The following is a 15,934-nucleotide window of genomic DNA, read 5'->3' as shown; positions in this document are numbered from 1 at the left end:
TAAACTGCAAGTTTTTACTTGATTCATATTGATAATGCAAGTTATAAACAAAAACATTTCTTTCGGTTTTTTATTGAAATAAAGAAATGCTAGAAAAGATGCAAGCAATCCCTAATGAAAAAAACATTTTTGTAATTTAGTTCAAGTTTTGCCAATTTCATATGTTGATGTTTTTCATAAAAATGAAAAACTAAGAACTACAATTCATCAATAATAACTACAATATTAATGTATCCTGCCTAAGCTAGTTATTTTTCTTTTTTAACTTGCCAGTGAGATGTGTCGATCATTTGTATTTCTACCGCAACCCCAAACCCCGACAAAACATTTGCTTAACTTCGGTGAAAAGCATCTCCCACTGAATGTGATTAGATAGAATAAGCAGTGCGCTTTGAGACGATTTCTTCAATAATTACCCATGCCGTCTTGAACTAATTGCCACACCCCAAAATGGAGACCAGTCAGCCTAGTCACTCTGCAAAAACACAAGCCATCATCACCTCACTTCTAGAATCTGTGACCTTTAACCCCCCATACCAGTAAAGCCTGTTTAGATAACCATCTATCCAACCTCCCACTGTTACATAACGTTACATAACTCTTCCAGCTAGTAAAAAGAAATGACCAAGGCTTTTTATAGCCCATGGGCATAATGGCAGTGGAGCCAAGAGGAAAAAGCTGGTCAGTGAGCAAACAGACCTTTGTGAGCACTGAATGGTTTGCTCTATCAAAAGCAAAGCCCACTCCAGGAAGAATTGCCAGTCATGCAACTGAATTTGTTTTTCGTTTTTGCAGAGGATTGCTTTGGGTGCTTGTCAACAATTTTTTGGTTGGAATGTGACACTTAACAATATATGTTCCATTCACTCCCCTCAACTTAAAAAAAATATTATAGTTTTGTTTTCTTGAAAAAAAAAATTTTTTTTAAGTTTTTTTTTTGGTAATAGATTTGAACATAATTTGTGTTTCATAACTGTTTAATTATGTAGCACCTATAGCAATAATCCTTATTTTGAGAGATCACATATTGAATCAATCTTTGAGATACTATTACCGGTACTATAAAAGGGAATACAGTGGCTGCCTTTGAGTTTGGGGCTTATTTCAGCAGATAGATGTTATTTAACTTTTAAGTAAGCTTGGGCGATATCACGATATTATCGAATATCGCGATACTAATTTAAAAACGATTTCGATATCGCAATATCGCGATGTACTTCTTAGCTGAGACATCTTGCACCCCATAGGTTTGGAGTAAAACCAGAAGAACCGGTCATTAGAACACCTCTCTTATGCTAAGACTGTCTCTTCTACAACTTTCACTGGGAGTTTGAAGACTGATGATGTCAAATTTAATTAATCGCGATTATATCGAATATCGCGATATATTGTCGGCGATATATCGTGAATTAAATAAATCGATATCGCCCAAGCTTACTTTTAAGGTAAAATTTGGCCAGTCTCGTCACGATTTGTGTCTGGTGCAGTTCAACCAGAGCATTGCTAGAACATTGCATAGTTAACCCATTAAGATAAAATGTGTCCACATATTCCTAGAATCCTAATACATGTAATATCTCAATGTGTGGGTTTGTTTCTGCCATACTACTAGCCTCGCCAGTTATCCACAAATAATTTCCCTTCTTTCCAAATCTTTTTAAAGATGAAAAAGTAACTCCCACTGTCTAATCATTGACACACCCGAGAATTAAGCTGCCAACAATTTAAGTCGAACTATCACCTCCAAAATAAAACAATCGTCTTTCAAATCGTATCGATACTTATTACTCTTGCCACCGATAAATCAAAGACAAATGTTGACGACCAACGACTTTAAAATTACCAGCTGTCAAAAAGACACTGATATGTGGAACCAACAATGACAAACAACAGAACTATAACAAAATATTAGCTAATTTTTAAGTCTTTGACTGTACAAACTACACGTAGTTTAGTTGCAATCAATATTGCCAATTCATGTAAGTAAAAGTCCTTTTCATGCATTTTCAGACATTTTTTTCAAACAGCATCCACCGAGCTGCCACCATTTGCATCTTATATTCAGGGATATATTGTAAATTTAAGAAGATATCTTTAATTGCATTCAACATGAAACCAAATTCTATAATCAGGGACTTTTTACCTATTTGTTCATCAGAACATGGAAACATTGGTTAACTTTCTGGAAATTTCTGCAAATAAGGGAAATTTTTGCCAGCTCTGCATCTGTTTTTGTATTTTTATATTCATTACCAAAAAGAAATTATGCAGGACAATGTAATTGAATATTCATGAGCTCACCTTGGGACTGAGTAGACTTCAGCTCCGATAGAGCTCAGCGCCACAGAGGCCAGAGAGCCCCTGGACATGTCCTCATAGCCGTCGTTAGAGATGTCCGACAGGATGCTAAGGGTCCTACTCGGCTTCGGAGGAGGGGCTCTCTTCCGACCTGGGACCGGCCTCTTCGTGGCCGACTCAGAGGTCTGGGCTGGCGACAGCGGGTCGAAGACAGTCGTGAATTCATTGTTCTCGTAGTACGGACTATCGGGCAGGACGTACTCGTCGTCTTCACTCATCATGCTGTTCCTGCTGCAGCCAACGTCTGATTGCACATGAGAAAGCTCTCGATGATTCTTGCACATCATCCCTTGCGAGTTGATGCTGTCCTCTTGCGATACACTCTGGACAAGAGTGGCTGGTTTGGGCGGGAGGGCACTTCGCATGGGTGGCGGCCGGGGAGGAGGGGTTCGTTTCTCAGCGCTGCTTGGTGTTGAGCGAGATGCTTTGGTGGTGGCATAGGGTGCGGGTGGGGGAGGCGGTGTACGCTTCGGTGGGCCTTGTGACGGCCGCGGTGGGGCCACGGAATGATAACCAATGATGCCTGAAGAGTCGGATGATAATATGGAGAGATCATTTGTTGAACTGAAAGGGGATGAGCATTGCACTTTGTGGTAAGGGATCGCAGAGGTAGCACTATGAGAATGTTGAGACCATCTTTTACGGGGAGGGGCTGCACGATGTTCCCCCTCGTCTACTATCTGCGACACTTCAGAGTTTGAATTTGTGTTTCGTTCAAGACCAGTGATGTCCCTTTCACTCATCGTCTCATCAAAGCTGAAGGACTTCTCAATATGATTCGAACGTAGCACCTCCTCAACGGTGAGACTGAGACTTCTCCGCGTCCGAGGCGGAATCGTTGGTGATGACTCACGAGACCCATCACTCATCAGGCTCTCCTTCCTCATCTGAAGCACAGAATGAGATTCTGGGATTAACTGAGATTGAATCTTTCTACCCGTTGGCTTTGGCCTGATGGGAGGGGCAGAGGGGGCAGGTCTTGTGGGAGGTGGGGGCCTCGATGGCTTTGCTTCAAAATTGCCCAGCGGTAACTTTCTAGGAGAGTTGCTTTGTTTGTGAGGTGGTATAGGAGGTGGACTAGGGTCTCTGTCAGTGTTCAAGCTGTCTGTTTCAGTCTGAGGAGGGCCTGTTATGTTGACTTGGACATCTGCTTGGTCGGAAAGACTGTCAGTGGAATGATTGAAGTCATTGCTTGGTGGTTCATCCTTCTCTTCAACAGCACAGCTTGTCAGATCATCTGTAGATTTAGTCAGTTTTGGTTTCAATTCCCTGTTGAGGCTTGGTGGATCGACGACACTCCTGGCACGCCTCGGGGGAGGCACTGGACTGGGCGGGGCCCTTCGTGGGAGAGGCTTTGGTGGGGAAACCCTTAGACTGGACGACACGGCATTAGCTGCCGGTGCAGCATCTGCAGGTGGCACTCTGCTTTCTTCCTCAATGCAGAGATTATTTTTAGCCTCATCTTTGATCGTCGACTCCTCCGAGATGGGCTCCTTGACGTCGATCACTTCAGTCACTTTTGAAAACTCGGCGCTGTCCCTCAAGTCAAAGACACCAGAATCTTCACTGTTCTCCCTCTGTCCTGGACTCTGGAAACTCTTTGCTTTGACCATGGGGGGTTTAGGCGACAAGGGAACAGGTGTGCTCCGAGTTGTCTGCAGTTTGCGTGGCTTCGGCGTCGGGAGTGGAGGCACTGCTTTCTTTGGGGAGCCATGGTTTTTCTTTTGCGGTAGTGGTGGACTCTTTAATGAGGATGGTTTAGGGGCTATGGTAGGCTTCTTGTAGGGCGATAATGGTGCTGCTGTTCCGCCTGGAACATAAAAAAATAAATATTTTTATTATTTTGTCAAAATATATTTTTACCTGTCCTTTGGGCAGCGAGATAAACAGAAAATATAATTGGAAATACTCACTTCGACTTCACCACCAGTAAGATTTTGAATAAATGATAAACCTTTTTTTAAAGTACTGAACGGTCATCAATCATAATTGAAAGTGTTTTTATTGGGGTAAAATTATGACTGGCACACTGGAAAAAAAACTGTGATTAAGGGTTAGATTTAGCTCAGTTATTAGAGCCAGAGCACCAGCACAGTAAATCAAGAGGTTGTAGGTTCAATACCCGCTTTGGTACACTTTCCTTCGATCACCACAAAATTGGTTTATAACACTAAGCTTCCCTAGTGGTTTATTACTTGATAAAAAAAGGCGCAAAATACTTGAGTTGGACTTCATTAAGATTTGGTGGATTAAAACAAATTATTCATACAAAACCGACACTGGACAATGGTATTTATTCTCTGGGTTTTTATCTAGTAGGATAAGTGCATACTATAAAAAATTAATCCTAGCAAGGACTCTGTATACGTTATTATCGGCTGTAAATCTTTACATAAACCAGAAAGCAAACTGAGGCTTTAATCCTCCTTTGATTATTTTATTTTGCCCTCCTGGGAAAAAGACCACGAGCACCTGTGAGTTAAGATAAATGGTACAAATTTCTTTAATTGTACTTTTAAGGCAGTGGACACTATATTGGTAATTGTCAAAGACTAGCCTTCACAGTTTGTGTATCTCAAAGGGGGAGGGGTTCTGGAGAAACATATTGTCCCATGACTGTCCAAAGTTGCCTTTGCCCTAATATTTATAATTTTGCCATGGAATCCCCTCCTTCCCAGTATTACATAACAGTGACCCTGGAACATTCCAAAGCCAGTTGTTTAATGGAAACACCTGTTGAGGGCCAATTGATCCAGGATGGGGTGGGGGGGGGGGCGGGTCAGCAGTGTAATTCCTGTCAATTTTGTTTTTCTTTGTCCAAATTCTTTCAACAAATGGGGGAATTAAATCAATGTCTGCCTTGAAATAAAGAAGGGCTTAAGAAGGCTCTGTGCATTTCTTCGAGCAGGCACACAATTGTTCTGTTAACACTTATGACAGACATGGCTCCTGATGAAAAGATATGGCAGTTATGTTGTTGTTAATAGCCCAAAGACATTATTTTTTCATTCTCATGCAAAATGTTTATCTTTTTTTATAATGACTCATTAATAGTTAAACAGAAAAATATAACAATTTCATGCTCAGGTTTTGACATTATTTCAGTCGTAGCACACAATTTTTGTGTAGTAACTTTTTGGCTGGTAACTTTGAAAGACAAAATGTGTTGCGCTTCAATCCTAAGTTCTGGACTTGATGCAAGTTCTTCAAAAAACTTTAACTTAAAAGGCCAAGTCACACAGGCCCCTATAACGAGAACAAAAACGATAATGATAAAAATGCACGCCCTTGATTTGTTGAAATGCCCCACGCAGAATTTGCCACGTGCTCATTCAACTAATTGAGGGCGTGAATTTGTATCATTATCGCTTTCCTTATCGGGCCTGTGTGACTTAACATGGGACACGCCAATTTTGCGAGGCATTTGACCCTTATCCAGTGTTTTCTTCATTTAACAATCTGAGCACAAAATATTGGCAAAACAAGATTTTCTCTCCCGTTTGTCATCTTGGAAAAATGTGAAAAAATTTGAAAACCTTCCACATCCTGCCACCACTTTTTCACTCATTTTTACAAGAAGGAATACCTCATTGAAGTTTTAAACGAAATCTGTATAATTACTGCACTGTATCTTCTGTCAATTATTATAAAAAATATGTTTCAACAAGAAATGCTTTTGAATTTACTTGGATCCAGGTTTACATACAGGTTTTGTAGAACAACAAAAATACTAAAATGTACAGTTTCCACTTTTTTAGGGTGTTGTGAGCACCTCTTTGATAAATGTTTGACTTCGTTTCCCGCTAAAAATACATAAATCCTGTTGAGCAACTGGTTACCAATATATTAACTATAATGACCTTTAAACAATTTAAGAGTAATAGATGTTAAATTTGCATCGGGATAAAGAATATTAATTTTTGGTTTTTACCCATACACACCGCCGACTTGTGTAGCATTGTATACTCAGTACTTTCCCGAGTCCTGTGAAAAATCACAGGCATATTACTCGGGTGGGATTCGAACCCACGACCTTTGCAATTCTAGAGCAGTGTCTTACCAACTAGACCACCGAGGCTGCCCGGTAGCTAGAGGCAGTTCGAACCCACGACCCTTGCAATTCTAGAGCAGTGTCATACCAACTGGACCACCGAGATTGCCCAGAAATTTAAGAATAGTAGTGTAGGACGGGAAAGGCAACTTTGCTTCTATCGATTTCATTCTCAATTTAAAATCAATTGCATTATAAATATTTTTAAGACAGTACCCTCTTATATGATTAAAAAGTTGACATTTGTTAAGTCTGAAAATCGAAGAAGAAAAAAAACATCATGCAAAAGCCGAATGTACAGATTACGCATCATATGTGCATGATGGTAAATTATGATGCCATTCTTTGAGGCTTGTATCACAGTGCTGATGGACATCCTATGCATACATCCTTGACTGGACATTACAATTTAAATTCAATGCAAATTCTTTCAGCTGTATACGACCATGAAAACCATGACCTCCAATTTCCCTTATTTTAATCATGCCATGTCTAGCCAGTATGCAAACAACACAAACAGTTTAGAGGGCTGGAAGAAGAAAAACAATACTCTGAAAATAAAATATGCCAAATCCAATTGATGAAATTTCCTCTTCTACAATAATACTCCCAAAACCATAATCATAGCCAGGTCCAAATAGGATTCCTATTTTAATGTGTTATTACAAGCATGAAAAAGTAGCGCTAGAGTAGCAGTAGAATGCGATATATGTTTTCATTAACCTCTTCTACATAATTGAGTTAAAAAAAACTTACTATTGCTTCCTCACTGCTTGGTTGGGTGAAGTGAACAACATGAGATTATGATTGTACATTTTTAAAGTGAACAGAAAATTCAACTAAGAACTTAAAGAAATTACAATGAGGGTTTCTTCTTAAATTGTTAAAATACAAAATGGTAGACAGGATACTTCCTTCCTCCATGGTCTTAACTTACCCACAGTGAGATGTGAATCAGTAGAGAAATATGCACAGGCAATGCAATAGAATGCTGTATGTGGTTTTCAAAGCTTTCGATCCGATTGAACATACAGGGTTTTTTTTTTCAGCAGAAGCAGCAGCAGAACAACCCACATCCACACCGCAGGTTTAACATCAGGAAACTAACCCCACAACCAAGCTTTGGGACAAACTGACCACGTTGTCCTGCTCAGGCCCTATCTAGCCAGCGTCCCCGCCCAGAAACAGGGCAAGCAGGCTCTTTGATTGGACAGTTGGGCTAGTTACATGATGCAAAGTGTTTTTGGCCTGTACCAACTGTTAACATAGCCAGCTATTACGTAACAGCTTTAATGCACTGGCCTGAGTATGCACAAAGACATATTCCACATGATTGCATCACAACACCAGACTGCTATTTCATGTATGGGTGCTCAAGCAGCTTCAGCAACCAAACACTAAAGAAAGCAAATACCAAACCTATGTGTGTGGTGAAGGAGGCAGGCAAATGGTGGGTACAGTTATTTCCACAATAAAGGGCAACCACAATGGGGATAGGGAATGTAATTACAGTAATTTCAGAGGGTGTTCTGTTAATGCAAATGCTACTCTGGTATGCCAGCCCTGGAGAAGGAAGTACACATACAACAGTTCAAATCCCAAGACAGGCCCACAGTTGGTTAATTATAATATAGACCCCAGTACCTGTTTATTTGATAAACACATGGATTTAACTGTAAAGAGATCTTTCTCTTCATTGTAATTAGAAAACCAGGGCTCATTCTCTGCCTCCCCCCACCATTTTTTTTTAAAGAACTACCAGAAACAGTAAAATTATGTACTCTCCATGTTCAAGCTCATGCTATATAAACAGATATTTTAGTTAATGATCTACAAATATTTGAAAATCCTTAAGTTTCAATCAGCCTATCTTTTTTTTTTTTTTTTTTTTTTTTTTGGGGGGGGGTGGGGGTGGGGGGGGTAGGGATTGGTGGCAGGCTGGATTGTTTTTTTTACAAAATAATAATCAAAATTACCCCCCCCCCTGAAATATGTTAATCCTCTCTAATAATAATAATAATAATAATAATAATAATAATAATAATAAGACTTGTAATGCGCACATATCCACCCTGCTGGGTGTTCAAGGCGCAGTAAAACCAAAAACAAAACAAAAACAAAACACAACACAAAGAAAAAAACAGACACAACAAAATTAGTCATTGAAAACCTGTGACATAAGATAAGTTTTGAGAAGAGACTTGAATTTTGCGGTACAAACACAAGACCGAAGATTAAGTGGTAGAGAGTTCCACATGCGTGGCGCGGCTGAAGAAAAAGACCTGTCACCCCAAGAGTGTCGAGACTTGGGTTCAATGAGGAGAAGCATAGAACTTGATCGAAGATTCCTTGATGGAGTATACACTTGAAGCAGTTCAAATATATAGTGGGGAGCCTTGCCATTAAGAGCTTTGTGGACAATGAGCATCAGCTTGAAGATGATTCGTTGAGAGATAGGGAGCCAGTGTAGTTGTTTCAGAATGGGGGTGATAGAACAGGATTTTCTAGACAGTGTCACAATGCGGGCAGCAGTATTTTGAGATTCAAAAAAAAACTTGTGCATTATTGTAGGCCCCCTATGCATTGTTTAAGATTTTGCACACTATTCACACAAAACTGAACAATGGAACAATGAACTGTCCAATCATGACCAACTGGTGATTTCAATCTAGAAAAGGGACAGTTGATGATATTAATAAACGGGCATTATATATTTTTTATTTCATCCAAATGTAGTTTGGAATTCATTGGTTTAGAGAATGCACATTAATAAATACCTTGGACGGTTAAATACCTTGGACCTTGGTTGGTGGCTGGCGCTGTTAATGGACCTCGCCTCCGGCTCGGTCCGTTAACAGCGCCAGCCACCAACCCGGTCATTACCACGCCGTGAAGACCGGGTACGAACACTGTTATTCCCTAATTAACTTTCTATAATATCTATCTAAGATTAACCTATCCATCTAATACTAAATCTAAAAGTTAAATGTACTGTTTGGTTGTGTTACCGTTTCATGTTGTTTCTGCTTTTGGTTCTTTTTGTCTCAGAAAGATACAATTTGAATAGCACCATAAATGTATATCCAGCATGCAGTGGGCCATTTTTGCTTACAAATTTTCTACTAAGCAAAAAGGAGCAGGATTATACCAGTCATACATTGTGATGGTGACAGGGTATTTTGATTGGTAACCTTACTCTGGCAAGCCAATTATTTGGGGGCACTGTGATTAAATTAGGCTTAAGTAAGACTTTTTTTATAATCAGTAAACTTCAAGACTGAAAAAAATTACTTTTAAAATGTCAAAATAAAATATTATCTTGGATATTGTAAAATGTACAGGTTTCCAAGAATAATTATTAAACTACTCTGGTACTTAATCTATATTTTTTTTGTATTGGTAAGACCAAAATACTAACTATTATGTCTACCCCCCCATGGACCAACATCGTTCAGTAAAGGCATAGCAGCATGCTTCACAGGAAAATGCCCAGGTTGGAGTACCTTTAAAGGGAAGGTACATGTTTGGTAATTACTCAAAACAATTATTAACTTCAAAACTGACTTGGTAACGAGCAGTGATAGTATAAAACATTGTGAGAAACGGCTCCCTCTGAAGTAGCATCGATTTTGAGAAAGAGGTATTTTTTCACTAAAATAATAAAAGACGTCTAACTAGAAGTCTTTTATTCCTATCTGAAAGCACACAATATCGTCCAACAAGGGTGTTATTTCTCTCATCATTTTCTCGCAATTTCGATGACCACATTAGCTCAAATTTTCACAGGCTTGTTATTTTATGCATGTTAAGATACACCCAGTGAGAAGACTGGTCTTTGACCATTACCAAACGTGTACCTTCCCTTTAACACTGTTGACATTATCTCCAAGTTATACATCACCAGATTAGGCCTATCTTAAGAGCGTTACATAATCTCTAGGTAGAGACAAAATCTACTCGGTGTTTAAAAATTCCTAGCAATGAGCAAACATTGGCAAACCTAATCATGTTGAATTAAAAATAATGTACCTGTGGCAGATAGTGATTGGTCTGTTTTTTCCCCCGCCAATTTTGGAGGCATGGCATGGGATTTCTGCATTGTATTTTAGTTTTTATCAGTTGTAATATTTTACAGTGGGATTAATTATAAACGGAACGTGATTTAACCATAGAGCAAGGATGTGATCGAATAAACAGTTGCAAGGAAACTCTCTTTCCATTGTCTGAAGACAATACTTCCTGCGAATGCAAATGCGATACAAATTTTGACAGCACAACTTGCACTAAATAACTTGCAACAGTTGAAATGTACTAAACTCCTGCAAAACATTCACTGAGAAAACAGCCAAGTTTTGCAATCGTAGGAAGTATTGCCTCTGTTGCCCCTTGTCATTGCCTCTCTGCCCTTGAACAGTAGAAATTCACAATTTCCTCATAGGGTGCCCTTTGCCAAAGAGAAAATGCCTTGGTTCCCTTGCCCTTTCAAAAGGGAAGCATACAGCCCTGCAGATTGTTTAATTATTCTAAACTTCTTTTTTTTTCATAGAGAGTATTTTCTTCATAGCTTTGTTGGCTTCTTGTGTGACTGGATCAACAGGTTTTCGAGCTACAGTGTTCATCAATACTTTTGTTGATCCTGGCCATCACATTTGGTTTGTTTTTATAAGTTTCTCGTGCCTTTACGGTTGTGTTGCTTTTTATTAACTTTTTCATTGATATATATCCGTTTTACTTACTGACTGTTTGTGATTGTTTAATGGCAAAATAAAGAATAATAATAAATAATAAGAACTAGGCTTCAGAGTTCAATTTGCTTCTTTGTTAATTCCTTCATGTTTTCTAGGGAGATAACAATTTCTAGAAACATCCCAACAAGTCACAAGCGTTTGTTAAACTACCCCCCCCCCCCCTCCCTTAAACTGAGATACTAGAAAAGGAAACAAAACAGCAGGGGGTAAAGTTTATTGGTTAATTGTGAGAGGTCAGTCACACCCCTCTCATGTTACTTGAAAGTTTCCTGGGAAATTCCAAGGAAAATTTATTTGACCTTTTCACACTTGAAGTGCAAACCCAACATCTTTCAATTCAAGAACAGGACAGGGTTATCGCCAAAGAATTCTTAAAAAAAAAAAAAAAATTTGAAACTGGCAAATCAAAGAAATAATAACCCCTTGTTCCTCATGATGTCCATCTTTTAAAAGGGCAACAGCACTTTTCTCCTTGAAACCTCTCTCCTGCACATGTACATTTCAACCTTCTTGCGCAACATGGAACGCACTCCGGTTGCCTGTCTACTATTTTCACCATTGTCGGTGAAAGATCAAAATAAATTCCATACAAATAACACTGGTAATGTTCATCTGTTCCCATTTCAAATTAAAATGGTGATTCGTACTAATCCAGACGTCAGACGAAAAAGGGATCAATAAGAAAAAGTCGCCCCCAGATCCCCCTGTCCCGACGCTGGTTGATTCATGCCCTCTGCTGAAACCCTCCATGGGCTTGGGCGAGCCTCTCAATCCCATTCAGAGATCAACAATAAAAGAACTGCACCCGTCTGGGCTATCTCTTTTCTTCGTCCAATCACTAAACACCGGGCACACACAATGGTGGGATCAATTTTTCACCCGAGGTAAATTGGTGGGTGTACCTATTTAGGACAAAAGCTGCCAACCGTTTCACTGGACGTCATGAATAACAAATTCAAATTGATCTTTAGAGTCGCTTCAGTTACACGATTTACAGTAATTCATCATTGATCTGGGATTGGATAGAATGTCCACTCTCTCCTTGCTCCAAAATAAACACACACCTTGAAGGTTTCTCTCAAAGTTGGTGGCTGTGGTTTTGAGTGAGAAAAACATTCATCCGTTTGCTGGGGGATTTATACTCTAAATTAAAAATCAATAGCGTGTTTTTACTTGCAAAGAGTGTTGAGGCTGAGCGGTCAAGCACACTGATTTAAGCTCTGGTGTTTGAGATCAGCAGAGTGTGGGTTCGAGTCCCAGTCTTGACACTTGTGTCACTAAGCAAGACATTTAACCATTAGTGCTATCCGAAGGGATGTGAAGTCGTTTATTCCATGTGTTGCGTAACGCACATACAAGAGACCAGCACCTTGTCATTTCAGAGAAAGGGCTCGACCTTCATGCCAATTTTGAAGATTCAAACCATTGACTTAATGTTGATTGATTTCTTATCCAGGGGGTACGCTTTACAAAACGATTTCGCAGAATTCTTACTACGCACTACAATCTTTACACCAAAGAGGCATCTAAATCATAATTCAATTAGTATATTGGGGGATCGTTATTGTTTGTATGACACTACCTTCTAAGACAACCAAATAACCACTCTTTATTGGCATTGTACATTGTAAAATAGGATTATGTAGCCTTCCATTTGTATCTCTTGGTAATTAACACTTCTTCCTCCAGAAAATGGTTCCTCTAAGATCGAAATCTATGATGTAAAGCTAAAGAAAGTACCTCAGGATTTGTATTTATTTATTACTATAATATGAAATTATTTATTTATTTATTTATTTATTTAAAAAGGGGTTAAAATAATAATAGCCAGAATGGTCAGTGGAATTCACCAAGATGAAACCAAACACACAGCTTTGAATACCCAGCTTTCACAACCACATGGCTGACTTTTGACCAAGGGGAGTGGCAATATGTCGGAGGTCATCAGGTGCCCCCTGGGCCCTGCACTGTGGCCTGACAACAAAATGTGTATTCATGCTATATGTATACACTACTGTACATTTCATAAGTACACGTACATGTGTTCTATGGTACAATGTACTGTGCTCTATGGTACAATGTACTGTGCTCTATTGTACAATGTACTGTGCTCTATGGTACAATGTACTGTGCTCTATGGTACAATGTACTGTGCTCTATGGTACAATGTACTGTGCTCTACTGTACAATGTACTCTACATACTGGACAGCATGTAGCCACGGTGAACCATTGACAAGCTCCCTTCCTTGCCCAGAGCATGGAGGTAGCTATGCAAGAAGGAGCTCCATGCCTAAAGCCACAAACCCACCCCATAGAGCAAGGTGAACCATTGACAAGCTCCCTTCCTTGCCAAGAGCATAGAGGTAGCTATGTAAGAAGGAGCTCCATGCCCAAAGCCACAAACCCACCCCATAGAGCACGGTCCTTTCTCTATAACCCATGGTAAAACTTGCTCAGTGGTCACACCAATTTAAAAAGGAAACACTGGGTTGATTTATGGTAGGAAGTAAAGCCTTGAAGTTTTCTTTTTCGCTAGTTCTAATATACATGTACATGTAAGTGGATATGTTTTGCTTTGTGTTACCAGCACATGTACATGTCTACTGTAAAGATTATTCTTCAGAAATTGTCTTGCTATTTATTCAAATCCTACATTTCCAAAATCTTTTAAAATTTGATGATTTTCAGACAGACAGCACAATCTCACCCACTAACCCCCCCCCCACCCCCTAAGAAATTTTACAAGCTTTTGTTACAATGATTTACGAAGGCTCAATTGTCATATAGTGTAGCCTGATGTACAAAGATTGGAATCCAAAGGTTTATTGGTATTTCCTGGGTCAGGCTGAGTAGTTATATGCCTTGGGAGGAGGAAGGAAATATGTCTGGACTTTCCGTTTGTCATTATTGACTACAATTAACAGATAAAATCAGATAATAGGGAAAGCCCTATAGTTTTTGAAAAAAGGTAAATCAAAGTCCTTTTTAGTTTAGAGTAATACCACATCGGAAACTTGATGGGTAAATAAAAAAAATTCAGATTGCTCCATGGTTGAACAACCATATTTAATAAAATAATAACAGCAGCATTTATAAAGCGCCATATATCCAAATAATTGCTCAAAGGCAATCTTCTAGAAAAGTACAGTGAATTTTTATCAACCACTAAACAACACGGGAAACTAACTGGGTAATATTTTTATAATTTTGGGTTGAACAAGAAAATATTACTTATTTATTTTTGAGACGAAAAGTAGGCCCAGCATTAAATTCCTATCGTGGGAACCACAAGGGAAACAATAATTTTAAACTAATTTTGGGTTTAACAAAGTAAAATTTACTACAGCACAAATTAAACCATGGTTTTCTTCCTCATGCTTGAACCTATACAAACTTCGAATTAAAGGCAGTTGTCAAAGTCTAGCCTTCACAGTTAATGTATCTCATCATATGCATAAAATAACAAACCTGTGCAAATTTGAGCTCAATCGGTCATCAAACTTGTGAGATAATAATGAAAGAAAAAAACACCCTTGTCACACAAAGTTGTGTGCGTTCAGATAGTTGATTTCGAGACCTCAAGTTCTAAATCTGAGGTCTCAAAATCAAATTCGTGGAAAATTACTTCTTTCTCGAAAACTGTGGCACTTCAGATGGAGCCGTTTCTCACAATGTTTTATACCATCAACCTCTCCCTATTACTTGTCACCAAGAAAGGTTTTATGCTAATAATTATTTTGAGTAATTACCAATAGGGACCACTGCCTTAAGATGCTAGCACTTTTATATTCAAGGCTAAGAACTGAGCTATCTACATATTTTTTCCATGTATCTTTATTCCTGGTGTGCAAGTCAGAAGCCATAAAACTGTTCCAAGTCCCGCTCTCGAAAACATTTCTTTGTCAATCCCAAAATTTAATCACTATCCTAATGTGCAATCAATGCATCATGCAAATCTGGTAATATAAAAGACCAGTGATCTCTATCACACTCTTATTGGGCTTATTACGATTTCTGTAGTTGTGATGTTAAGAGTTGTATAAAGGGGTTTTGGGTAGGTCGTCAAATTAATTATTTTCTTCATTTTGACCGTAAAACCAATTCACTTTTTTTCCAACTGCTATGATCATTATTTATTTATTCATTTAGTGATAGCCATTGAAACAAGAAAACAACCTATAGGCTAACAAATTAAGTTCTGTAATAGATGCAAATGAATTCACCAGGGCATTTACAGCTGCTCCTCATTTGTGGAATTTAATTGTTACCACTGCAAGTATACAAACATCTCAACTCAAAATGCATCTGATGTATCTACTAGCCTTTTCTCGCTCATTTTAATTGCAATTTTCGTTGTTATTTTTCTATGTATTGCGTGTGCAAGTTTTCGTATTATATTTTAATTGCAGGCGCCATGAGCATTCTATCTACAGGTTGTAGGTTTCGTTATTCTAACCATGGAGGCTAAATTTACCTCAATGTTCTAATGAAAGACTTCACCTTGCTGCCCTTCATTAGTGGCTTTTTTATATTTTCTATCCACAATGGTTTTCCCTTCGACCAACTAAACAGTATCTTTAATTCCCTTGCCTCTTATCATGTGATTATTGCTTGATTGTACAACGGCTTATTCCATCCAGTTGTTTAATCCCCGATAGTAAACCCAATCAGTTAATGTACAGGGACCTTGTTTGAGGTTAGGATTGCAAAGGTTTCATAGGGAACTCTTCCTTCTCATTTTCATGATGAAGTTTTGCCTAAAAAAAACCCAAAACA

General features: G+C 38.7%; 1 protein-coding gene across 1 annotated transcript in view; it reads right to left on the bottom strand.

The window, feature by feature from the left end:
* Positions 1-15,934, bottom strand: part of LOC117305605 (FYVE, RhoGEF and PH domain-containing protein 6-like) — a 58,125-nt gene that overhangs the window by 13,328 nt on the left and 28,863 nt on the right. Inside the window, exon 2 of the mRNA XM_033790485.1 lies at positions 2,302-4,168. Within this exon, the coding sequence (XP_033646376.1) occupies positions 2,302-4,168 (1,867 nt within the window). The remainder of the gene's footprint in view (positions 1-2,301; positions 4,169-15,934) is intronic.

The sequence above is a fragment of the Asterias rubens genome, chromosome 2 (genome assembly GCF_902459465.1).
Source record: "Asterias rubens chromosome 2, eAstRub1.3, whole genome shotgun sequence".
Taxonomy (NCBI): domain Eukaryota; kingdom Metazoa; phylum Echinodermata; class Asteroidea; order Forcipulatida; family Asteriidae; genus Asterias; species Asterias rubens.
This window is presented reverse-complemented; position numbering and strand designations above follow the sequence as displayed.